This window comes from Cydia strobilella, chromosome 2 (genome assembly GCF_947568885.1).
Source record: "Cydia strobilella chromosome 2, ilCydStro3.1, whole genome shotgun sequence".
NCBI lineage: Eukaryota > Metazoa > Arthropoda > Insecta > Lepidoptera > Tortricidae > Cydia > Cydia strobilella.
Window position 1 is genome coordinate 6,439,609 of NC_086042.1, and position 27,591 is coordinate 6,467,199.

Below are 27,591 nucleotides of genomic sequence, written 5' to 3' on the forward strand. Positions count from 1 at the left end.
GGGTTAAGCTTTTACCCTTATTTTCTAACTGCTGTCAATTCTAAAGTGATGTTGCATGTCTAATTTGCTCAAATGAAGATTCAAGATTGACAATCCTTGTTTAGTAAAACCCCACTGTCCTTAAAGGGTAACTGAGGACACTAAAGCAAAGCCTCCCAAAGATAATTTTATTAAGATGATTAACCCTTTGAACGCCACACCTATTGTGTGTGGAGCATCATGAACCTTGTTGGCATGCAGGAAGGTTGATATTGGGCTGTAGCCGCGGACGTCAGTTCTCGTCTTAGAATTGCGCTAGAAGTGCAGGATGATAGTAAAATGCAGAATGAGTATATATAATATATATATTTTATTGTACTTCCCAAAACATTCATAAATACCTCACAATGGCACTTTTCAAGGAATGATAATAACATAAAGTTTCTCTTATATCACTATCTATCACATAGATTGCCATGGCTTTAGAATACTTTGTCTAAACATCACAAGCCAGATACCCAATAGCAAAAGCTGTTACAACAGATTACTGCATGCTTACTGTTACAAATAATTGACAACTTTATATATAGTAACGTAGTAGTAGTAAAGTAGTAGTAGTAGCTTGCTAAATGAATACCCAGCTTATAGTGACTTCATTAGGCAGTCATTTACCTAAACATGCAGTACAAAAATATATAACTGTAAATTATGCAACTTGTTTTAAAAAAACTTACATGGCTTACTTTACTACACCCCATTATCAACTCCTACACAATATCATGTATAATAATACTTCTACAGCAAAAACCCTTCATAAAAAAGATATAATTTTACAATGTATATCATATAATTGGCCCCAGTAATATTTCATCACATAAATAATATATTTTGAGTAGTTTTAAATTTCATGTAAAATACCTATCTATACATTGGCATATAGAATCTCCGATGTAGTATATGTATAAGTCTATTTAACCCTACTCTGAACACAAGGAACGCTGCAGAACGGCATCTCCTGTTTGACGACAAACCGCCCGCTCAAGAGGCTCTTTCCGCACATTCTTCCCGAACATATGAAGCAGTCGGCGTGCCAGTGCATGTTACTCCACGACACCCCCTGCTGCTCGGGCCCAATAACGCCGCCGCATGCACGGCAGCGCTCCGCATAGAACTGATCATAGCACGACAAGCATATGGGTAAACCTGTCTTGTCATCGGGCACATACTTCTTCCCGCCGAGCGGCGCGTCGCAGTGGTAGCAACAGAAATGTTGCACATGGAACGCGCGGCCCTCTGCCGCGGTGTACGGCCGCGTGAATATCAGCTCGTCGCAGCCGGCGCAGCGGGGAATCTCTAGCACGTTAGCCAAATCCCTGGCGCAGTAAATTTCGTCTTTGTAGAAGAAGTACACGAGATCCGCCAGCAGCTCGCCACATTTACTACAAGTGAAGCATTGGGGATGCCAGATAGCCTCTTGTCCCGCTCTTTCCGCCTTCACGGCGACTTCACCGGCGAACATAGACTTCTGGCAGCGTTGACACGGCACCCCCTCGTTGTAGAGTTTCCTGTTGAATTCCATTTCGGCAGGGTTTAGAGTCATCTCAGAGAGCTGGTCAATGATTGGATCTATTTGCTCGCCATATAAGCTGTCTTGTGGTGAGACTTGATAGCTCATGTTGTCGGGAGCGGGAGGGTTGTTCCAGTCTGCGGGCGGCGGCGCGGCTCCCGGGTAGGTGCTGTAGTTGGGCCGCGGAGGCGGCGGCAAGTCTTCTTCCGACTGGCTCCTAAGATAGTCCCTCAAAGGAGCCGTCTGCTGAGGCTCCACCTGATTAGGCGGTTTAGTAGTTGTAGAATACTGGGGATTGATCTTTGTAGAGCAAATTGTACCACTGTGCTCGGGAGTGGTGGGTTCGTGCTTCCAGCTCCAAATTTCACCATTGGGAGCGAAAATAGTTCCTTTTTGGAGCCTGCTGTCCAGCATCTTGGCGGTGCCCAGAACATTATTATTACTGGTCGGCCAAAGGTCCGGCATGGCGTGAGCGCCGAGAGCCTTGGCGAACTCATTGGTCTCCTCCTTAAATTGAGGATTCTTGTTGTACTCTTCACGGAAGAGTTTGATAGGCTGTAAGTAGACATCATTTGTGACAGGAATGTTTAAGTCATTCAGGCTTTTAAGTAGTTTGTCGTAGACAGGACCGTGCTCGATAGCACTTTTGATTCTGTCAGACTCGATACGCATCACGTTGAGCTTGTCTTTAACGACGTGACTGAGAATTGGGCTATTTTTGTAGTCCGGCAAGTTGGCAGCGCTGCTGACAACATTTCCTTGTGAGTCAAGAACCAGTTTCTTGTCTGAAGCATTCTTCGGGACAATGTTGTACTTTACGCCCCTGGAAACGTTGGATATCTTCAAAGGCAGAGCGTAGGACTTGGTACCAGAGTGAGACTTGCTGTTCTCGACCGAGTAAATTTCGCCGCTTTGAAGAGGGCCCACTCTGACCACGTTACCCATACCGACGACATTCTCTTTGATGCGCGTAATGTATTCCTGAAAACAATGTAATTTTAGGTTTAGTCTTGCAATACCAGTATCCAAATGTATGCCCATTAAGGCTGCACTCTTGAATGTTTGCTATTTTAATTGATATTGCATAGTTTAAGACCGTTAAGATGTATTAACATTTAGAGAATTGCGGTAAATTACAGCATAATGGCCTAGTTGCATACAGTAGACAGCATTTATTTTGGACGAGCACGGAAACGCATAAGGGGCTGCGCTCAACAAGTACAGCGAACTGTAAAATTGCATGGACACATTATGGATGAGTTCATTCATAAACTGGCCATACAATTTCGCGGCTGGGTGTACCGACACCTGCATACTGACCTCAAAGCAAGTATACTATAGAGTTGCCAGGTTGCCACATGCGTGCGCCCGTGAGGGACTGAACATACGCAATGCGACGAAATTAAAAACACGTTCTAACATTCGTGACAACATACCAGAAACCATCTACGTAATTTAATCGGGTTCATTAAGCTTTGATGGAGAACGATAATACGTCTACGGACAAACAACAATAGCGCTTTCTCTGCTACTCTTACTGAAAGTTCCATAAGATTATCTCGTTCGGTCATCTATCCCCTCCCCTCTTGTAATCTCTATAATATAGGGATGATACATGTTGAATTTTATTACAAAATCTAGTAACATATATAGCAAATGAGCAATTTATCACAATAATGTAGATATCAAAATAATATATGGAAATAATACAAAAATACAGGACATGGAAAGTTTCAAAATTTAAGTAATTTAAAAAAAAAAGTAAGGGTACCATTCGATTCCTTACATTTTACCCAAAAAAAGATTGTATCCCAACTATATACATAAACGCAATATTTCACCGACAAAAATGCAATTTGCTTGTTTTGTCCATACATTCAAAATAGGCTCGCAGTGACCTTGACACGTTCAGTTATCGTTTTGTTAGGAGCGTTTCGCCAGTGAAGTACGACTGTCGGACTTTTACTAGGTATAATTTATTTAATGCAATTGGTCCCATATAGAGATTTGATCCTAAAAATAAACCTGGTAGATTGATACCATTAATGAAAATTAGTCATCTAGCCTATTGTTCCTCTGAGATACTGACCGTGTGCTCGGACTTCTCCTGGTCGGTGGCGTGGTTGCGGATGGCGGGCGCCACGTCGTGGGGCGGCAGCTGCGTGCGGAGCTGCGCGCGGCGCCGGCGAGCCGCGTCCGACCCGGACACCGGCGCCAGGGAGCCCAGGCACGACATGTACTCCGACACCTGAAGGCACATGGCACATAGTGAACATCCAATAACATTTAACACTAAGGTGCATGTTAACGTTAATTATGTTTAAAATTTGATATGTTTTTTTTTGTTAAAATACAAATAAACACGCACATTACGATCGCGCTCCTTCCGCGCACGACGCGCATAGCAAAGAGTATATAATCACTACGTTCTACGTGGCGCATAGGAACTTGGTAGATATCAGCAGGGGGCGCCACTACCACAATCCATCACAATCTAAGGGTCTAGCGCGAAACAAGAAAATCGAAATCTCTCTCTATCACTCTTGCATATTCGAGCGATAAAGAGGCAGATAACTAAATTTCGATTTTCGCGTTTCCCGGCAGGCCCTTTGTATTACTGATTGATCCGAGTTGGTCTTCGAATAAAGAATTGATGCATCAATGTCATATTTTATTATCTATGAAAACTTGTCAACAAACAGTTTAAGGCACAGTATTAAGTTACTCTATGGTTCACGATAGGTGCTAATGCTGCACTCTGGCGGCAGAACATTGCAGTAATACCCCCAACATTCACACAACATTCACATTCACAACATTGCAACATTCACATCACTTTAAATTAAACATGTCCAAGACAAACGCAAATCTGATTTGTCAAAATAAAGATTCCAAACATCCTTTTTATAGGCCTCTGAGCGGTTAGGGGATAATATTGTATGTATATGTTATTTATACAATTAATAAATTTTAAGATATGCTCAGATATGACATGACTAGGTACTTCTATTCAATTGATAAGGATATCATATATCAAGGATGAATCATTGTTATCTCGAATCTATGTCAAAGTTACCGATATATTATTTTATTATCAGCATTGGATGTCCTAAAGATAAATGTTAAGGTATTTATTTATAATTTAATAACAAGTATGAAGTGATATAGCATCCCACGAGCTGTCCTGTACAAACACATTTTATTTTGTTATTAGATTTTTTCATATCAAGGTTTTAAGATTCAATGCTTATTTTTTAAGCGTTGTCACTGAAAAAAATAACTACAAGCCTTTAGAAAAAATTAACAATGATAAACAATTTGGTGGAGTGCTCCTATTCCACCAAATTGTAAAATATGATATTGCCATCATCCATCACCAATTTTAATAAGTTTATACCAAGTTAAGAGGGAACATACCAACTCAGTAGAAGCATTTGGAGGCACCCAGTCAAGTTTAACAGGTTTGTCTGTCACTCCACGAATCTTTATAAGGGGCACTGCAAAAAAACAATGATAACAAATAAGAATAACTCTTATTTTGATCTTACTTACTATAAAGAACATGTTTTTGTTTTTTGTTACCTTAGTATCATCAAAAGTTAGGAACTAAAGAGTCCCCGGCAAACGGAGTTTCATTCTCATTTTAAAACTACGTGTTGGATTGTAATGAAACTTTGCACATACAATGACATGAGGTATATCTAGGTCTGTAATTAGTTTATATAGCTCTTGTATATAAAACAAATGAAATAGAGCAATAACAAGTTTTGTATGAAAAACTTAAATTCACTGTATTTTTTTTACTATGGTATCTGAAGCTACATAAACTAATTGTAATTACAGATCTAGATACACCTTTTCCCATTGTAAGTACAAAGTTTCACAGCAATAGAGTTGTGCATGCTCGTTCACTGAAAAGAACGCTCCCAACTAGTACAATCTCACAACTGTACTAGTTCGGTCTTTTAGTACAGTAGTACACAGAGAGAGTCGACGTTTAGTTTTAGCTTGGTCGGATGAGTCGGATTACTCGGATCTCTTTGCTGTCATTGTCACTCATCGGTCCTCGCTCCCAGTCTGTTTTGTTCGCGTGTAGTGTACTAAAACATACTAAGAGTAGAATCATTAGGGAATAGTTCGGTCTAGTACAGTGGATGGAATTGTGTCTTTTTGATTTTAGTACATGTACTACACAAGCCTACAGAGCAATCTAGCTAGTTGTTTTAAAATGATAGCGTAACTATGTTTGTATGGAGAACCGAGCTTGCTGGGGACCCTTAAGCAAATATAAATCAACATAAATATTCAAGAAAAGTACACTACATTGAAAGGTAAGAAGTTTGATATTAATATTACAAAATAACTAAATCCTGATTGAATATGGATAACATATCATGGATCAGTTAAGTACAGGAAATAAATCAACAAATAAAAAACCATAAAATAGAGGAAATGTAGACAGTTACTTAAAATAAATGTGTTTTTGGAATATGGGGAAATACTTTTCATAATTTTCATAATTTGGTTGTGGGTTTGGTTAATCATGGAATTTCCTTTCTAAGATCCATGGGATTATTTAACTATATTATTTTCCTTTTATTAGCTTGTAAAATCCTACTGTTGGGCAAAGCCCTCCCTCTTTTTCTTCCATGCATCTCTTACTTTAGCAATATTGGACCAATCTTTTCGGAAGTCACCAAGATTGTGCTGCCGTCCCCATCATATTTTGCTATCATGCCACACTATAATTTTATTGTTGCCAAGTCATATGGCACATATGTCTTGCATGGTACCATTTATCTTGTGGTTGGTCATAAGGATCCTGACAGAAAACTTTTTTTAAAGTGGTTGTTTTTCTGTGCTGTAAGGCAGAGCAGAACCAAGGTTTGAACCTACAACTTTTGGCCACCACAGACAAAAGGTTAATATCAAAGATGTGCAAGTTGTAGAAAGTTTCCTAAAAGTTGGAAATGTTTTCAGATATTTCCAGAAAATTTTACAAAAAATAAATTTCATTTTGGAATGAAGGATTTGCCACACTGGATGCGTTCTCAGGCAGAGTCAGGTCAAACTCGCATTATGTATGAACAACATTGACAGCAACCTTTGAAGTTGAAGTTTGACCTGACCCCTGCCCGCAGAACGCATCCAGTGTGGCAAATTTTTTTTAACTTCCAACAACTTACTTAAGTTTAGCTGTTAGGACTACAGGTACCAATTTTTTTATCTAACTACTCACTGGAAGCTTTCTTGGGCTTGGCCGTCCCAAGCAGCTCAAACTGCGCCCAGCCGGAGAGGTCATCGTCCTGGACGTCGTGCACGTCTTTACTGCAGTGGCACGCGCGACACACCTTGCGCCAGAAGTGCAGGTCTAGCCCAGGGCATGATGGACCTGGCAAAACATTTATATCTTTGATAGCAGCCACTTAAACATAAAAGGGTACGAAACGAACATGGCCAACAGTAATTTAATTAACACGTAGTAACCAACCAAGAATATGTAAATAGAATGCAACATTGTAAGCGACTCCCCAAGCTTACCACAAGAATTACAAGGAGCACCGGCGCCGCTGTCATGCCCGAGCCGGGCTTTGCTCAGCTTCTCACGTTGGCTCTCAAGTTTCGATAACCAAGCCGGCGCTTCAGGAGTTTCTACACATGACTCACTCATCTGAAAACAGAAACTTCTTTGTCCAAATCCAAATAAAAAACACTTAATGTGAGAAACACAATAATCTCCATAAATACTTACGTTTTCAGAATTAAGTTACATTTGATTTCATGCGCGCGACCGTCGGAACAACAGATTGTAATTAATTATTCCGCAAAATAATGTATAATCTACACTAATCTACAAAGAAGATTGACAGCACGCAGTAAACTGTGATTGACAGATAACAATACAGATAAAGTATAGTTTGACGTTCAAGTAGTGCACTGACTGAGATTAGAACAAAGTCGAATACCAAGCTGGCCAGCTTACACATTTTTATTTTTGATGTTTTTTGAGGCCACTACTCTGGTTACAACAGTTGTAGCGGAGTTTTACTCCAAGGGGGATGTAATGATAACCTCGCTACATGGATCTCTACGAATACAAAGCACAGTATAAAATAGCTATTGCACTGACCAGGAATCAACACTCGATGGGCGCACAATTCCATCTACTCTCAATCTCATATCTCTTATTCTCTTGTTATGAATGTAACCTCAACACTCTCAGGGAGATTAGAAGGGCCCCAAGTCCCGTGGCTTGTATCAGTGGATGCACGGCACAACTGAATCTCGACAAGAGAACTCATCGTGCATCCCGCATCTCATAGGTATTACTCTTCTCAACCTCATGCGATGAGTACTGAGGTGGGAACCATGTGGTCCCCGACGAGCCTCCACAACAACCCCTACAGCTCATCCATCAGCCTCCATATGAAACCTCCAGTAACTCAAACCGATAACCTCCAGCCACCTCACTTGTTACATTCAAACTCGAGCGACACACAAAGAATAACAATTCTTTAACTCAGCTCTATCTCAAGCATATCTCAAGTCTCTCTCGTTAATTCAAGGTCACTGCAATATCTATATATCACAAAATATAGATATGTTTCGCTTACCAAGAGTCTCCTGTACCTGAATGCACTCACGACACCACGTGTTACGTACCAGCATTCAGACGACCTTTCTCAACTTGTCTCCACTCGTTCCCGCCATCTTGCTCCCACCGTCACCTATAACACTGGCCGACCTCGATCGCCAGTGTTACCAGTGAAAAGTACGCTAAGAGTGACAGATAGGATACATACCACAATAACAGACTTCGCGATCTCCGCGACACTCCCGAGGGCGAAAAAAATTACATAAGTAGCGTCATTAGCTGACGCGTCCATTCGGCTATTCGTTCTCTAGCCCAAATGGCAGCGTTCCGCCTTACTCTTGTCGCCTCCTCTGGCCGTTCTTCCATAACTCTTGGCTCTCTCACTTCTGCCTCGTATGTATCAGCAGCGGGAGCTTGCTCAGTTTGCGTAGGACTACTTTCAGAATCTAACACAGAAACTTCTTTCTCGGTTGCCGATTCAGTAGGGATTGTTAGCTCATCAATTTCCATCTCGGGCTCGGGTGACACTATCGTTTCTGATACTCTTATGGGTTCCATAGTTTCAACCATCTCCATGTGCTCATTTGGTGTCTCTGCCATCTCGTTTTCTTGTAATGGTAGTTGTGCATAATCTATTGGGCCGTATGTCTCAGACTCTAACGGATACAGATGGGCTATGGATCTCGTAAACTCTGTATTCCCAACTACCACTTTGGCTGCTCGGCATTCACCATCACGGCTTCGGATTAAACTTGAGATTCTACCAACCTTCCAATTGATTCTATTTTTGGAATCGTTCTTAATTTGTACAATGTCACCGACTTCAGGCGACTTCTTTGAAATCACTCGCTGTTGTTTATGAGAATGGCTGAATCTTTCCCGCAGACTCGGTAGGTACTGATTGGTGAACATCTCTTTATACTCGTTAAGAATCCTCTGACCTCTCTTCCAGCCTTCAACCAAGTCGACTTTAGTATTGGTGCCTTGTGAGGTGCCCTCACCAAGTTCTGGGTTTATTTCTAGACACTGACCTAGAGACAGAAAATCAGCTGGTCGTAGCACTCCCTCTGGGTCAGAACCCACTACCGTCAAAGGTCTTGTGTTCAATACAGCCTCAATCTCCTTTACTACTGTATGCATTTGACCGTCTGTTAATAAATGCTTATCAAGTGTGCGCTTTAAACAATGCTTTACCAGTGCAACTAATCTTTCGTAAAAGCCGCCTTGCCAGGGTGCAAGCTGCGTGATGAATTTCCACTTGATGTGTTTCTCCTGGCAGTATGAATGGATTAGTACTTCACTTGTTAGCTTGAACTGTAGTGCATTGTCAGATATCAATACTTTAGGTGATCCTCTAGCCGCCACGAACCGGCGTATCGCTAGCAAGCACTCCTCAGCCGTCAAAGCCTTGACCAACTCCAAATGTACAGCACGAACTGCTAGACATGTCATAAGACAAATCCATCGTTTTTCTCTGCCAGTATTTGTTTCCACTAATACTGGACCCAGGTAGTCTAATCCAGTAAAGGTAAATGGAGAGCTATAATTAACCCTTTCACTGGGTAGTGCAGGTGGTGGTGGCAGTTTGTAAGGACCTCCAGAATACTTCTCACACTGCGAACATCTCTTCAGAGCTTTCTGTACTTGGGCTCGCCCATGAGGGATCCAATACTTTTCGCGTAATATACTTAGCGTGTGTGGGACCCCAACATGGTAGTTGTCTCTATGCGTCTTAAGTATTATCTGGGTTGTGAAGGGTGATTTCTTAGGAATCAGAATGGGATATCTCTTATCATAGGATAAATTAGCATTTGCGAATCTTCCTTTACATCTTAAGATCCCATCTTCGTCTACAAAGATACCTAAGTTCCGTGACAAACTAGTCACCTTTCCTGAAACTTCTTCTGAAAAGAATTTTTCTTGCAACTTCTTTATCTCAGTCACTGTCTCTTCACACTTTTCTTCATCTGAGGGGTTTTGCATAGAATCCAAACTTTCATGAAGTGTAGTGGCTGCAGGAATAGCCTCCATTTCAGAAAGGTTAAGATCATTATCTTGGTCTTCATAGCCTTTAATTGTCATCTCTGGACCATCCACCGTGTCCAGAGCCCTCCCGGCCAAGCACATTTCTTCTTTCCTCTGCTCCTTAGGCCAATCACTTTGCTCTTTTAGAAGAAAATCTGGACCATGGAGCCATAGATCCTGTTTATGATGCCACAATTCTGGTCTGGTAGCTATGTCTGCAGGGTTTTCTTTTGAGTTGACATAGCGCAACTCTGCACCTAAGCTGTCCTTAATTTGCTTGATCTCATTGACTCGTCTCGATACAAATGGTGGAAGTAGTCTACTTGATTTGATCCAAGCTATGACAACTTGACTATCCGTCCACAAATATATCTTGCATATATTTAGGTCTATGTGGCTTTTAACATACCTCAGAAGTCTACTTCCTATCAGATACCCTAGCAATTCAAGTCTAGGAATTTTGAGATCACTCTTGTCTTCTGCTGGTGTTACTCTACATTTTGACATGAGAAAAGAAGTTGATACTTGCTTTTCAGTTATGACTCGCAGATAAACGACTGCTGCATATGCATTCATAGATGCGTCAGTGAAGCAATGTAGTTCATACTTCGTGCATTCTGACTTTGATCCACTTGCGACATGTCTTGGCAGTTCTACATTCTTAACAACTTTTAAATTCTCAATTATGCTCCTCCATGATGTCGACAAGTCTTCAGGCAGAATCTCATCCCATTTAAACTTTCTAGTGCAAATCTCCTGGAACAAGAGTTTTCCTGGTAGCATGAGCGGTGATACAAAGCCGCATGGATCATACAGACGGGCCAGCACTCTCAAGACTCCTTTCTTTGTAATGCCTCTGTCTGTGATCTCGCTCTCAAAGGTTTCGTTATTCATTTTGAGCCGTAGAGTGTCATTTTCCAAATTCCATACCAAACCGAGGATCTTCATTTCACTTTCCTGTTTAGCTCTCTTTTGCTTGGGAATTTTGTCTACAAAATCTTTGTCATTAGACATCCAGTCTCGTATGTTCATTCCTAATTCTTTAAATGAGTTTGTTGTTTGAGCATACAAATTGAGAGCCTCTTCTCTTGATTGAACTGACGTCACTAAATTGTCTACATAACATTTATCTGCTATCACTGGAAGAAGACTTTTGTTAGTCCTTGAAATGTGATATCGAATTGTTGCCGCTAAGAGGAAAGGGCTTGATATTACTCCAAAAGGCACTCTGCAGAACCTATATTGCATGATATTGTCTTCAGTCAGTTCCTTATTCAAATCTTTGACCCAGAGAAACCTGGTTACATCCCTGTCCTCTTCTTGTAGACCAACTTGAAGAAAAGCCTTTTCAACATCGGCAGTGATAGCAATTTTCCCAATTCTAAATTTCAGTATCAATCCTGTAAGGTCTTCCAGCATGTTCGGACCTCTGTATAAGCACTCATTCAAGCTTTTCTCGTTTTTAAGCTTAGCTGAAGCATCATAGACTAGCCGACCCTTTTTACCCTTCTGTTGAACCATATGAAAGGGCAGATAGTGAACTGGATGGTCACCAGGAATGGTAGGATCCACGACTTCTATTATGTTAGCTTCAAGCTGTTCCTTTAAAATTTTCTCATACTCCGTCATGACTTCTTTATTTGATCTTCGTAATACACCCTTTAATCTTCCAAAGGCAAGTCCAAAATTAGTAGGCAATTTTGGAGGATACTCTATCCACGGCCACTTGACCTGGTACCTTCCTTCACTGTATTTGACAGTCTCGTTAAAGTGCTGAACGGCTTCTTCCTCACATGTAGTTTTTTGGAGAATCACATATCCCGATGCTCTCAAGTGACCATAAAAATTTGACATCTATGGTACGCAGAGGAAGATCTGGTTCTGTAAAATAGTCTTGATTAATTTCATGGCACTGGCAATATGTGGCCACTGATAGAGTGTCCCCTTCCTTGTTGTCAGTAGCACTTCCTGCGAGGAACCAACCAATATCAGAATCAACTAGGAAAGTATCATTTCCCAAATCAACACTCTTCCTGATAAATGAGAAGTATAAATCATTTCCAATCAACAAATCGATGCCTGCGCCAGTAGAAGCATCGTCCGCCAAGATGTCTATCATTGGTGACTCTACCTTAGCCATGGGTACCTCTGCGGTGATGTATGGAACTATATTCACTCTAATCAGTCTTTCAACATTACGTTTACTCACTACAGTTATTGTTGCATATGGGCAAAACATTTCTCTAGGCTTTTCTGATCCAAATGTATAAATCATCAAACAATCTTCTCCATCAGGTTTAATTCGTAATAATTTTGCTATTCTGTTTGTAATATAAGTTCGTTGACTTCCAGAATCAAGTAAAAGTCTAACGCTCAGACTTCTCCCCTCCGCTGTCCTTACTTGGGTTACTGCCGTCCTTCTGCACCTTCTGTCGGCAAAGTGCTCTATTATGCATTCTAGAGCAATGTACACATTTCCTCCTTCTTGTGCACTTAGAGGCACGGTGTCCTATTTGGAAGCACACATAACACCTATCTTTCAGCTTGCCAATCCTCTCCTTATATGTGTTAAATTTGGTACAATCCTCGCTGTAATGTTCTTCATTGCAAAATATGCACATTCTCTTAGGGCGTTTCCTATTAGGTTGAGCTGAAATTGCCTCTCTCTTTTGTTGCCATTTCCTTTTCCTTACAGCTCCAATTTGCAGTGTTGCTGTTGAAGTAGGTGTACTCATCTCCGTTGTGTCACTGGATTTTACCGGAATCACAGAACTCTCCATGTTTGTAACAACTGAACTCTCCATGGCTGTTATTACGGCATCCAAAGCCTTTCGGACTGCATCAAAGGAATCATCGGTTGACATAAGCCACACTTGGTATACCACTCTTGATGGAAATTTATTAAGTACAATAACTCTAAGGTAACTAGCATCAACTTTCTCCCCTAGAGCTTCTAATACCCTCAGGTGCTTCTCTATAATGTTCAGAGTGCGCCTACAATCTTCAGGTGAATCCTTCGCTACAGGCAGATTTTGCAAAGCATCATTGTGAGCATCGATGACCTTCGTAGGTTTACCAAAGCGGCTATTGAGAATGTCTACCGCAATCGGATAGTTGAAGTTAGTAGTTTCCAGACCCTCAACTGCTTGAAGGGCTGGTCCCTCCAATGACGCTAGCAAGTATGAAAGCTTCTCAACGTTGGCAATGTCCTTACTATCAACATTAGCCGCGAATTTATCCCAAAAACTGTTCCATTTTAGGATGTCACCATTATATTTCCCTAACTCTAATTTAGGTAGACGCGTTCTATGATTGTTTTCTCCCTCATGGCAGTATAGTTTTATCGCAATTTCTAATTCGGTAAGCGTGTCCTCCGCTTTTACTTGCATATCTCGACATTCATTGCAGAAATCTTCTTTGATGTCCGTCGCGCCAGACAAATATCTATTTAAATCTGTTGTGAGCGATAACAATCTACTATTAACATTAATTTTCACAGCAATTATCCTGTCCCTTGCTACGCCAGTCTCAATACTGTTAAGGGCCTCTGTGGCTCCCTTTAATGCTTCTGTTAGCCTTTCTAGGCGCAATTGTAACGTGGAAAGCAGAAAGTCCATTTTGTACGCAATGCAAGCTACCGATATACTTCATATGCTTCTAAATCTTATGTGAATCTTGCATTTTGCTTGATGCTAATAACGGCTTATTTAGCAGTCCACTTCAACACTTTGGCACTCTTTAATTAAGTAATTGCACTTCTATTCGATTGTATATTTCTAACACAAAAGTTTTTTCACAACCGGCGAAAGAAAAACGGGTAAGTTTGCAAAAGTAAAACCATAGACTAACTTGAAACTTCTAGAGTTTCTAGACTTCACTTAAACCTCCTCTACACGACGCGACCGCTCGATCTGTCATACCAAACGGTTCCGTTCCAAACACAATAAATATTCCGTAACGTAAATAATGACCGTAGGGAAAATAATACAACAAGTAAATGTTTCAATACTTCTTTTTGTCTTTTACACAATAAAAATAAAGTTGGTGTAATAAAGCTAACGAGGAAACGTGCGCAAGTACAAATTTAATAAATAAATTTGCAAATAATTTTGATCGAACGTAAACAGTGGCGTGTTTCTGAACGTGATCAGAGACTAAGTTCAGTGTTGCCAGAGTAAAAAGCGTAATTATAGTTTGTCAAAGGACTGTCTCATTTCAATTATAGACAGAGAGAATCATACTATCTTTGTCTCACACTAATACTAGCACCCAAAAGAAAAGGATGAGTACAGCGTCCTGCTCTTATTTACTGCCAATTTGGTTTGACCAACTATAATTAAACACGGTATTACAACAAATAACAAAATCAACGCAAAAAATGCTGATCTATCGAGAAGAGAAAAAAACAAGGAATCGTCTGTCGGCCGGTCCACCGTGTAATAAAATTCTACAATCAGTCCGCACTGAGCTCGAGACATACATATTCTCTTCGCGGCTGGGAAATATTACTGTCCATGTGTACGCACCACAATGGGTCAAAACTATCCCATGTGTACGCACCACCATGGGCATACCCAAACCGAAAAAAAAGTCGAGTTGAATAAATAAATAATTCAACATTAAGTACGACAACTCTTATTCTCATTCTAAAGTCCAAACACGTGAACCGTAGCCGATAGATTTTTTAAGCATCTCCACCAAAACATGTAGCGGAGTTTTACTCCAAGGGGGATGTAATGATAACCTCGCTACATGGATCTCTACGAATACAAAGCACAGTATAAAATAGCTATTGCACTGACCAGGAATCAACACTCGATGGGCGCACAATTCCATCTACTCTCAATCTCATATCTCTTATTCTCTTGTTATGAATGTAACCTCAACACTCTCAGGGAGATTAGAAGGGCCCCAAGTCCCGTGGCTTGTATCAGTGGATGCACGGCACAACTGAATCTCGACAAGAGAACTCATCGTGCATCCCGCATCTCATAGGTATTACTCTTCTCAACCTCATGCGATGAGTACTGAGGTGGGAACCATGTGGTCCCCGACGAGCCTCCACAACAACCCCTACAGCTCATCCATCAGCCTCCATATGAAACCTCCAGTAACTCAAACCGATAACCTCCAGCCACCTCACTTGTTACATTCAAACTCGAGCGACACACAAAGAATAACAATTCTTTAACTCAGCTCTATCTCAAGCATATCTCAAGTCTCTCTCGTTAATTCAAGGTCACTGCAATATCTATATATCACAAAATATAGATATGTTTCGCTTACCAAGAGTCTCCTGTACCTGAATGCACTCACGACACCACGTGTTACGTACCAGCATTCAGACGACCTTTCTCAACTTGTCTCCACTCGTTCCCGCCATCTTGCTCCCACCGTCACCTATAACACTGGCCGACCTCGATCGCCAGTGTTACCAGTGAAAAGTACGCTAAGAGTGACAGATAGGATACATACCACAATAACAGACTTCGCGATCTCCGCGACAACAGTTACGAGATAACATGAAGACAGCTGACATGTTGGAAGCGTTGTTGTTGATGGGCTCTCCAAACGTCACCGATAATCGCATGCGATATGCAATACATTGCGGCATTTGAACGATCGATTAAATTTGTTGCTCCTACCTAGCCAGCAATTATCTAAAATCGGTTGCCATTTGTTGCAAGGTCTGTAGAAGCCTTTACGGTTGGCAGTATGTATTTCATCTCATTTTTTTCACATTGTGTCAGATTACCATAGACAAATACAAATGTTGCCTAATCTGCAGTCATGTCATTAATCCACAGATTACAGAAATCATGATGTCCAGCCATAATCCATCTTTGCTGTGAATGCGTTTCCTTTCCTTCCCAAAAAGTGAGGTTTATCCCTATTTATAGATTTTATATAAATTTTGGTGTGTTACTTATAGTTTTCCGTTTGTGATAATTCGTAAGAAACTTAAGGAGAAGGTAAATAGTAACACATTTAATGTTTCTTATTGAAATGACTCATAGTTTGGATCTGGTACGATTTATGTATTTTCTTCGTAGATGTCTTCAGGAAGACCAATCAAGTGCGTGGTTGTCGGTGATGGCACTGTCGGAAAGACGTGCATGCTTATATCGTACACCACAGACAGTTTTCCTGGTGAATATGTACCCACAGTGTAAGTATCAATATTAATCATATTGGAATTTTACGAAAAGTAAATAACATCTGTTACATCTGTTGTTGCTTCACATTTTATTTTAAATGTTCTACGAAAAGTGAATATATCTAGAACATCTGAAAGTTAAATAAATAAATAGTTATTATGAATATTCTGGTATACATATATGTATATATAAAGCCTTAGCCTCAGGAATTTTGTTTGATATCTCAAACATTGTATGTCAGCTATGTTAAATGTTTACAAACCTCACTGTCATAGTTATTCTACCTCTTGGTTGCTATCCCACTAACGGTTTTGTGACTGGAAATAAAATGATTTTAAAGTATAATCAAATGCATGGAAAATAATATGTAAGGATTGCATTCCTACTGTCCACTTTTTTGGTCCGATGTCACTGCATCTCACTCTCTCATTAAGCAAAATGTGAGACTCAATATACAGTGGACAGGGAATACCATTCTATAAGGTAGCACTAACTTTCTCAAAATTATTGCCAGGTTGGCTCATTAAATTTGAGATTTGTTCTCGGCATTTACTTATTACAATGGGACACGGCACAGATTCAAATCCATCCAACATTTCTTTGGTTTCAATGATGGTGCAGCCCTACCCAACCCGTCTACCTCTAATCTAGCGCTATACAACGCTAGTACCGTTGTTTTCTTGTTGTTGCTCATTCCTGTTTTTTTTTATAATTTTACATTTATGATAAATAAATAAAGTTATATTGTAAAAAAGAAAAATATATTACAATGAGTAAAACCTCAACAACTTATTATCAGTTTCATTTAATTTCCAGTACATTCAGAACTAGTTTTATCATTAGCCTCAATTTATGTAGGACGTTGTTATTGCATATCCTTCTCGGGCCCCATGTGCAACACAATGTAGTTATATTTAATTTTTGATGGGTTTTTTATTTTTTAGGGTCTGTACCCAAATGGTAAAAACGGGACCCTATTACTAAGACTCCTCTGTCCATCTGTATGTCTGCCACCAGGCTGTATCTCATGAACCGTAATAGATGTATTTCTGTTGCCGCTATAACAACAAATACTAAAAAGTACGGAACCCTCGGTGGGCGATTCCGACTCGCACTTGTCCCGATTTAACCTTTCATGAAAAGAACAAATTAGTTTAAAGTTTAAACTAAGAAACTGATTTGACTTGGCAAATACCCTATTACACTATTCACAGATTTGACAACTATTCAGCACCAATGGTGGTGGACGGAGTAGCAGTCTCTCTAGGCCTGTGGGACACAGCGGGGCAGGAAGACTATGACAGACTTAGGCCTTTAAGCTACCCACAGACTGATGTCTTCCTCATATGCTTTAGTGTCACAAGGTAACTCATACTAAACTTGTTTAAGGTAAACTTATGTTAGCCCTTTGTGTAGAAAACTCTTGCAGCAGGAATGTCTATTTAGAATTGTATTAATTGATTGAATGTTATAATTCCAACGCCCAGCCAGGTCCATCACCTGAAAAAACTAATCTAGCCAAGTGGACAGAGCGCTTTGTTGGTTGGCAATACACCCTCTAATAATTCAAAATAATGTTATATTTCTATTTTTTATGGGGGGTTACTTGTGATAAGTGTTAGGTTTGCTAACCTAAACCTAACACTAACTACTAACTATAAGAAACTTACTAACCAATACGCTAAAACTTCTAATGTAAAACAATTGTAAATTGGAAATAAAAGGCTTTTTTATTTATTTATTTTATTTACTTGTGATAAAAAAAGGCTTGCAAAACTGTTTTCATTGAACAATCAAGTTTGAATCTTATTCAAATGGAAATAGTTGCATTTTGTTTTAGACTTTTGTTACAGTAGATGCTAGATTCCCTTAACTGACTGTTTGGAGGTACACAAGATTCGCAATTTTTAAAGATTGGTAGACCTTTTACGGCAATATCATTTTTTATTTTTGTAGTTTACTTTATTTAAAACATGCATACTTTATGATATTATTTCTTATATCCTTTTATTTAATCAGACATTTGTTGAATTGAATTGTTTAATACTTCCTCAATTTAGTTGTTAAGAATTACCTCAGTCATTTCAACAACAATTGCAACAGCAGTTGTTTACTAATTATATTTGTCTCATCTTAAATACAATGACTCATTGTTAGGTATGACTGGTATGTGGTATGAGGTCAACTAATAGAATGGTTTTATTACAGCCCATCATCATACGAAAATGTTACTTCCAAATGGTATCCAGAAATTAAACACCACTGCCCGGATGCACCTATTATTTTAGTTGGTGAGTAAAAATAATTTAAATTTTTAATTATGTATGTGTTTTTGTGTTTTTTTTTTAGACGTGTATATTTTACCTACTTCTTATAATTTTTCACATAAAGTTACATAAAAACTTTATATTAAGCAGACAGACAGGTTAAGTATATGCCATTGCCACGGCAGAATCATAGACTATGTAATCATAGTAAATGTTAAATTTATGACATTTATGTGGACATGCAGACGGAAAAAAAATCATTTGAACTAAGCCTAGTCGTTCATTGAATAGCCCAAACACCTGACTTTAAAAAAAACCTTTATTAAGCGTTTAAAAAGAGAGATCATCCAGCGGTTAGCTTAGCTTTATGCATGGGTTTTAGAGAGAACCCCTTTGAATACCTTTGAATATTTTCCGTTGCTCTGTATTTGTAGTAACTTCAGCCTTATTCATATTCCAGGTACAAAGATTGACTTGCGAGACGACCGCGAGACGCTCAGTTTGCTGTCCGAGCAGGGCATGTCACCACTAAAGCGAGAACAGGGACAGAAGCTCGCGAATAAAATTAGGGCCGTCAAGTACATGGAGTGCTCGGCGCTAACGCAACGCGGACTCAAACAGGTCAGTTACCCACATACTTGGAGTTGGAAGGCATACCGCAGAAAACAACATCGAAATATCGCTATCTGCCTCTCTATCACTCTCACATATAGAGGGATAGAGAGACATAAGACGAATGAATGAACGCAGTGGTCCGCCGTAGGCCTCTGCAAACGCAACGGCTAGTTTACGAGTGTAGGTGAAACAGGTCAATCACATTCTGTCTCGTGTTGCTATAACTAGAGTACATGATGAGTGCCGTTACATATTTGGAGGGCTCGACGTACACGTAGCGCGGACACGAACTTGTGTGTTACCTATGGTTTATTTTACTCATTTCATGGATTAGGCATTCATTTTAGGGACCAGTATGGTGGTATAGTTTTAATATATACCGTTAGAAATAAACAGGTGAAGGTAGTCTTATCTCGTGCATGATATGATGTTACGACCAACATTAGCTAGGGGTGCTGGAACTGCTGTATTATCAAAAGTTAGCATTTGACATCCTAGTAGCCGTTTAATGAAAAACGCATGGATCCATTTCGGAATTATTACAATTTATTCTTTTTAGGGTTCCGTACCCAAAGGGTCACGTCACGGCGTGAGAAACACGCACAGACAAGTTGTCAAACCTGGTGGTCTTCTGGCACCGACAGTCGTTTGTTTATCACCTCGTTACGTCATCCAGATCACGTGACAGCATGGATTGGAGAGTTTTTGCGCGAAATTTAAACTAAACTAATTATCGTCGAATTTTTTATTAAAAATTAATGAATAAAAATTTATCATACAGCAACAGAAATACATCATCTGTGAAAATTTCAAATGTCTAGACGTCTATGACGGTTCATGAGATACAGCCTGGTGACAGACGGACAGACAGATAGCGAAGTCTTAGTAATAGGGTTCCGTTTTTACCCTTTGGGTACGGAACCCTAAAAAAAAAGATGCAAACTAGTGTGTGTAAACAAACAAATGGTTTTTGTAGGGTCAGTAAGAACCCGCTGCCGCTGAACTGGACCTCCGTGGGAAAGGGCCCTTACGGGACCGCTTTATGCAAACCTAGTTTTCTTCTTCTAGTTTTACCTATAGTTATTAGTCGTAATGTTTGTTGCAGGTGTTCGACGAGGCCGTGCGCGCGGTCCTGCGGCCGGAGCCTCAGAAGAGGCATCAGCGGAAGTGTCTCATCATGTAGATATGCCAGGACACCACTGAACGTGGCAGCAGTTGAATCTCCAACAGTAATAATCTGTTTCTACACCGGTCACTTGCTCACAATCCGTTATATATCTAGTTGCTCATTCGTGAATACTCTCTTAGGGCGGTATTCCAACTGACCAATTTATTTGGCCAATGTGTATTTGCATCTCACATTTTGATTAGTGAGAGTTAGACGCAATGTACATTGGACCAAGATATTGGACAGGTGAATTTCCAACCATAGCTGGTAAATTGACTGCAAATCTCAAAATGCTCTCTGGAATAGGCGCTATTTCCTTCTCAGATTAAGAAATGGCGGCCATTTAAAACATTTCAATAGAACAATCGGCACAATCGCCATCGAAAACTATTTTAGTAGGTATACAGATTGTTTACGAATACGAATGGATCAGTATTCAAATTTTGAAAAATAATCGCTGTTTAGATTATTATTTAATAGACTGATTTCGTTCGCAAACGATATCTTATGCTCTAAAGTCTAATACACCAACTAACATTTAGCTTTCTTACCTCTCTATCATAGAGAAATAAGTAAGGATAGAGCGCTAACTCCATACATCAGTTTTCTTACCAAAGCGCGGGTTATTTTCGTAGTCTACATCCAGCATCAATTAGCGAATTTATCAGTACTGCTACTTGATAATAGAAAAGTTTGATGCTCAACAATTTTCAGCTAATATTATAACCGGATTAACCGGAACTCTATTTTCAACTCCTTCTGCTTGTAATATTAGTTGTAAATTGTTTTAGCAATAAATTTTTCGTCAGTCGCAACACTCGTGACATCTGGTGTCAAGTAGCGGTTCTGATAAATCCACTACTTGACGCTCGACTACGAAATAACCCGCGTTTTGGTGAGAAAACTGATGTATGGCGTTAGCACTCTATCACTTATTTTTCTATGCTCTCTATAAAGAAATATTTAATGAAGACTGGCTTAGTAATATTTTGTTTATTACAAAAAAAATGCTTGTTTGAATGAGAGCATTTTCAGTTAAAAATTCTGTATAGGTAAATACCAAATATGTCAAATGTAAGCCAATATAATATGATATAATACTTCCTTCAGCAATTTCTTTGAAATTGTATCAGTACCGCTCCTTTTTAAATGTGCCATAGACAACATTCAACTTTTTTTTATACATGTGATATTCGGATCATCACAATTTATACATTGCTGCAGAAGCAAGCAAATGGTTATGCCAAAGATTTATGAATAGATATAAGTGTCAGTATTTACGTGTAGATATTATTGTAAAGAATCTCCAACGGTTAGAAACAAATTGTTACTGTTAAGAATAAAATGAATACTATTATTTTTGTACATGCAACCTCGATAGGAAGCTTTGAGATATTATATTCTTATGCGACTTCCGAACAAGGACTGACCTTAGACGCTAGTTATATTGATATACTCAATTATATGTTCACTAATTTAGTTGCGGAATTATTTCTAAAGGACACTACGAAGATTTTCGAACATTGAACCGCCAGTTCCTATTTCAATCACACGCGCGTAATAGAGGGTCGTTGACACGTGTCGAATTTTATAACTCAATTTAGTTAATTAAATGAGCAATTTATTACAATAAATTGGAAACTTAAAAAAATATATGAGAAAAAAATACAAGACCTCAAAGTTTCAACAATTTAAAGTGCGGGTGCCAGACTTTGACCACAGTTTGTGACTTTTGTATTGCTTTAAGACAATGGGTCCCATACATACATTTGATCCTCAAAACAAACCTGACCGACTGATACTGATACCATTAACAAAAATTTGTCAAATACCTTATTATATAGCTGTCTCGCTCGCACAGTGGTATTGACCCCCGGCATCATGGGCGGGACCGAGACAGCAATATATTTACGCGCTTGCGATAGAGATAGGAACGTATTCGTGTTTAGCGTCCTTACTTTATGATTAAGCATTTATATTTGTATGAGTTTGAAGAAATATATTTGTTGTGGTTATTTAGGAACGTATCATATGCTTTATAAAATAATCTATAGCTTTAGTAGCTAACAGTTTGTACGGGCGTGCTCGAAATAACCTGTAGGTATGTGTTTTGATACGTTTTTTCATTTTGACTTAGTATTTTTACTATTGACAGTATACATTGCAGCTATTTAAGTGTTTATCTGTTGGTTGTTTGCAAGAGAGCGAGAATATGTACGGTTAACTTGGACTTAGGATCTAAGTGTAGATGGGCGAATCAACTGTTTTGTGTTGTTATTCTGTCTCGTTAGCCAGGGGACAATAGTTGCACAGTTTGTTAGAAAAATGTATCATGTTTTACTAACATGCTTAGTCATGCCTAGCCACTTAGGCTGCCTGTCCACTGAAGCGGAGCGGTGAGCGAGATAAAAATCCACCAAATACGCAATGCGAAATTTTATGCAACTCTATTGGTGGTTTTTTATCTCTCTCACCGCTCCGCTCCAGTAGGCAGGCAGCCATAAGGCTGCCTAGCTCTTTCCATAATGGAAAGGGCTTATAACTACCACAAAAACGCATGTTTTTAGTAAATGTTATATCTAAATTCCGGGTTTTAATAGTTGGCCGGGAAACGTAACCATGACGAGTAGAAAAAAGTTGATTCATCCAGGTACATAAGGTGGAAAAGGATCTTACAGTAGCATTGCTGTAAGGTCCCTTTTCACCTTATCACAAGGTACAGTTGAAGGCAAAAATATCGATCTACACAAATGGCTAAAAAATATGTGAACACGACTTTATTGTCTAAGGTGTAAAGCGTACACATATTTTTGAAACTGGGAATGTATATATATTTATGCCCTTGAATGTACAGAACGGTCCTATTTGCAAGGGCGTGACACATAAGAGAAACCATTTGCAAAATAATTAAAAACAAAGTTTCCCTAAAGTTAAATTGAACAACAATGCTAGTACCTATAATATTTGAAATGTATGAAACTGTATAACAATCATTAATTTAGATTTGATACTGTAACTCGAAACTAATAGAAGTTTCTCGAAGTTTTTCAATTCTTAATTTTCAAAATTAGTATTACCTAATGTAGACAGTTATATCCTACTTAGTTATTATTTTTGTGTTTTATATACGGAACAAAAAATTAATACATTGACCCAGACATTTTAGAAACTGTACGATCGACGTCAAATATATGGTAACAATCTAACAATTTCGAACCTTACTCCTTTGTAACAAGGCGAAAATGTAAACTTAACTTTGAAGTCGAATTTTTCTTAACAATGAAAAGTTTGCATATTTAATCCGTCTACGATAGGCCTAACTAAAGCATGTTCAGACAAACCCTGAACACAAATTCGCTCAAAGCGCTTTTGACACCATAAAATCACTCGCTAAGGCCACGCTCCCACTATGTCGTATTAGCGACAGTAATCGTACCGTTATATATGTGAACACCTCAATTTAAATATACAGACCACGATGCACGACTATAATATATGTTGTTACGACATAGTGGGAACGCGGCCTAACACCAGTCAATGGTATATTATACATTTTCTCAAATGATTTTTACGCCGAAGACCCTCATCATCATCATCATCACTTAAGAGCTTTGCCCTTGTCGGTGGAGTAATTGCCAGTCCTTTCTTTCCTGAGCCAGTCTTTTGATTTGCCTAAGACCCTAATGGTCTGTTAAACAAAAGGCATTGTTTCTTTTGTGCGAGCGGTCGGACATTGCGTGCCATTGTGTCTGAGCGCGTGCCATTGTGTCCACGCCCTCAGACACAATGGCCGACCGCTCTCATAAAAGATACAATGGCTTTTGTTTAACATATTAGGGTCTTAGGCGTAAAAATCATTTGAGAAGATTCACACTATAATAAAGTTTCAATTATCGGGTCAAGGACTGGCAACGTCTAAATAGGATAGAAAACATACGAAGAAAGCTATATGGGTATAAAGCTTATGAAAAAAGGGCGTAGACTAGCTATCATTTAAAACCACATTATACGCAGATAACAATAGGCACTAACGTACGAAAACTTATCGCTGTTAGAATTACGCCCTAGATTTTATACCTTTAATATTTTTTTTTTTTTTTTCATTACACTTGCTCGAAAATGATCTTATTTTATTTCATGCAGGTATACTGAAGGACAAAGGCATATATATTGTTACCGAGAGAGTTATAGCTTTTTTTAAATTGTTTCACTAATTCATACGAACCAAGTATAGGTATAATAGAGTTTTACTTTTAAAATACTGACGTTTATAATTTATTTTTATTGTTTATGTTTAAAAATATTTAATTTCATTAATCGCACTTAAACTATCGTGAGACATATTTCAAAATATTTATCAGTACGGTTTTTACTCACTATTATTTTAGTCGCTTTTTGCGACATGTTTCGGATTCTTTGGGAATCCATCCTCAGGCACGAGTGTAATAGTGAGTAAAAACCGTACTGATAAATATTTTGAATTTAATTAATATTAAATTAATTACGACTATTAAAGCCGTTTAAAATATTTTTACAGAATTTTCAATCGTGGCTGAATGCCGGATAGATCTGTGCCTTCGATATCCAACCTGTCAAACACAGACGGACAAATGTTTGAAATGTCACCGTAGTTAAGAATTATTTTACTAAAAATTTAGTTTTTTCTTTGCAAGTGTGATGAAAAACATTGTGTGTAACTCCGTGGGTAAGAATATTGCAAACTCGAGTCTTTAACGCACTCCAGCCTGCGGCTGTCGTGCATCTAAAGACCTCGTAAACCTCGTTAACAAAATTTCACTTACCCCCCCTCGTTGCACAATGTACTATTAGTCGGTCGGTTACAACGCGCGACAGAAGCGATATCGTAGCGATACAAACGTGCGACGCAGACGCGCTGTTTACGTGTGCGAGGGTGTGTATAACCGGTATAACCAGAGTATCGCGGCCTTTTTGCGACTGTATCGCTGCAAAAAGTCGCCGTGTGCGTCCTCCCTAAAACCAGCGGTAGCGGTTAAAGTTAATCATCTGTTTAATTAAACCTTACCCATTACTCCCATTAGTTTAAATATCTAACGCAAAAGGCCGACAGTGCGGGACCTGTATCATACTCGAATGGTTTCTCATGGTAAATAGTGCACTTTCTATGCGCGATTATAATTATAAAGGTGTTTATCTTTAGTCATTCGTTAAGACAAAATATTTTTGTATGCATGAAAACCTAGATTAAGAATAACAAAGCATTTACAGTGTATCGTGACGAGTACAGCATTTGTTTTATATCATTTCGTAAAATCGTTTTGTACTAGGCCGCTTTTATTTACAGAAAACGCTTTGAAAGTAACGATTGTGTATATAAATAGGTACCTATTCAATTATTTATATAAGAACAAAATGCGCAATTTAATACTAAATCATGTGTAAAACTGCACTTAATAAATTATTGAATTTATTATTGTTTTTCCTTGTTAACAGCTTAGGTAACCAAAAACAACTTTACATGGAAATGTTCGAGGATATATATTTTATACAGATGTTATGATTGAAATAACTTCTACCTGTAGGTAAGTAATAACGGAAGTCCTCCGCCGTCACACACGATCCGAAGATTATAAAAATAATCTTTCGTCCTTTTTTTAGTTCCGTACCCAAAGGGTAAAAACGGGACCGTATTACTAAGACTCCACTGTCCGTCTGTCTGTCAGCAGGCTGTATCTCATGAACCGTGATAGCTAGGCAGTTGAAATTTTCACAGATGATGTATTTCTGTTGCCGCTATAACAACAAATACTAAAAAGTACGAAACCCTCGGTGGGCGAGTCCGACTCGCACTTGTCCGGTTTTTTAACAGTAAGTATATCAATAGCAATATCACCCAAATTGATTTTTTGCTGCGAGCGCCGATTTTAAGTCCCGAGTAAGTGGAATAATTTAAGAGCCCGTAGTCGATTTGAAAACGCGCGAAGATACGACTTTTACACAGTAACCGAACGCCGGCCGCTGCTTGAAATAACGCGACCGCCTAAACAATATTGATACTTTCGCAACATTATGCGTCACTTTATAACTTTAATTAGGTTATAAAACTTTCGGTAAATTTGATATAATCGTTTATTACTCTTAACAATTTACCTATGTATTCATATAATACATACAAATTATATAGCATGATGATAATGATTTGCACTAAGGCAATATCTTATATATATATATATATATATATATATATAATCATCTTACTCGCGTTATCCCAGCCTTTTTGCCACGGCTCATGGAAGTCTGCTGGGGTCCGCTTGGCAACTAATCCCAAGAATTGGCTTAGGCACTAGTTTTTACGAAAGCGACTGCGATCTGACTTTCCAACGTTCCAACCCAGAGGGGAAACTAGCCTTTTGTTGAAATTTGGTATACAGATAGTTTGAATCCCGGGGAAGGACATAGAATACTTTTTATTCAAGAACTCACCCTTTAAGGGGGTGGAAATTTGTATGGGGAATCAATAAACGCTGAACCGATTAAGATGAAATGAGGTATGGATATAGTTTGAGTCCTGGGGAAGGACATAGGATAGGTTTTACCCCAGAAACGAGGGGGGGGGGGGTAATGGAATGGGATCCAATAAAACCGATTTGGATGGAATTTGATATTATGGAGATAGTCTTAATCGTTGGGAAGGGTGATAATAATTTTTATTTCCAAAGTCATCCTCTTCTCTTCTCCACTCTTCTAACACTCGCTCAACGTGTGGTTGGTTGTACGATGAATACTGCTCAAGACCTGGAACACCTGGGGTGCAAAGGGTCAGGGGTAACACTCGCTCAACGTGCCGCTGGTAGAGTATGATGGGGAAAACTCAAGACCTGGAACACCTGAAGTGCTGCTGGGTGCAAAGGGTCAGGGGTAACACTCGCTCAACATGCCGCTGGTAGTGTGTAGTGTACGATGGATACAGCTCAAGACCTGGAACACCTGGAATGCTTCTGGGTGCAAAGAGTCAGGGGTAACACTCGCTCAACGTGCTGCTGGTAGTGTATGATAGGGAAAGCTCCAGACCTGGAACACCTGGAGTGCTGCTGGGTACAAAGGGTCAGGGGTAACGGGTAACACTCGCTCAACGTGCCGCTGGTAGTGTATGATGGGGAAAGCTCCAGATCTGAAACACCTGGAGTGCTGCTGAGTGCAAAGGGTCAAGGGCAAAGGGTGGGTAACACTCGCTCAAC

At 39.3% G+C, this 27,591-nt stretch overlaps 5 protein-coding genes across 7 annotated transcripts in view; 3 read left to right on the forward strand and 2 right to left on the reverse strand.

The window, feature by feature from the left end:
• Positions 1-27,591, forward strand: part of LOC134750960 (cleavage stimulation factor subunit 2) — a 144,969-nt gene that overhangs the window by 98,567 nt on the left and 18,811 nt on the right. The window lies entirely within an intron of this gene.
• LOC134751377 (prefoldin subunit 6) overlaps positions 1-27,591 on the forward strand; it is a 67,931-nt gene that overhangs the window by 1,006 nt on the left and 39,334 nt on the right. The window lies entirely within an intron of this gene.
• On the reverse strand, positions 339-7,450 carry LOC134750239 (testin). Its single transcript, XM_063685390.1, has 6 exons — positions 7,299-7,450; positions 7,088-7,217; positions 6,786-6,938; positions 4,964-5,043; positions 3,636-3,794; positions 339-2,527 (listed from the first exon to the last, which is right to left on the reverse strand). The coding sequence occupies exons 2-6, from the start codon at positions 7,215-7,217 to the stop codon at positions 947-949; spliced, it is 2,103 nt and encodes a 700-aa protein (XP_063541460.1). The 5' UTR covers positions 7,299-7,450; the 3' UTR covers positions 339-946.
• Positions 8,400-11,795, reverse strand: LOC134749399 (uncharacterized). Its single transcript, XM_063684321.1, has one exon. The coding sequence runs from the start codon at positions 11,793-11,795 to the stop codon at positions 8,400-8,402; it is 3,396 nt and encodes a 1,131-aa protein (XP_063540391.1).
• On the forward strand, positions 15,852-25,823 carry LOC134750247 (ras-related C3 botulinum toxin substrate 1). Of its 2 annotated transcripts, none has more exons than XM_063685401.1 (7): positions 15,852-16,138; positions 16,220-16,335; positions 17,539-17,688; positions 18,533-18,615; positions 19,052-19,212; positions 20,312-20,509; positions 20,634-25,823. In XM_063685401.1, exons 2-6 carry the CDS (start codon positions 16,220-16,222, stop codon positions 20,387-20,389), a joined length of 588 nt encoding a protein of 195 aa, XP_063541471.1. In that variant the 5' UTR covers positions 15,852-16,138; the 3' UTR covers positions 20,390-20,509; positions 20,634-25,823. The 2 variants fall into 2 exon arrangements, with proteins under 2 accessions (XP_063541471.1, XP_063541480.1); XM_063685410.1 differs by having other exon boundaries at positions 15,852-16,043.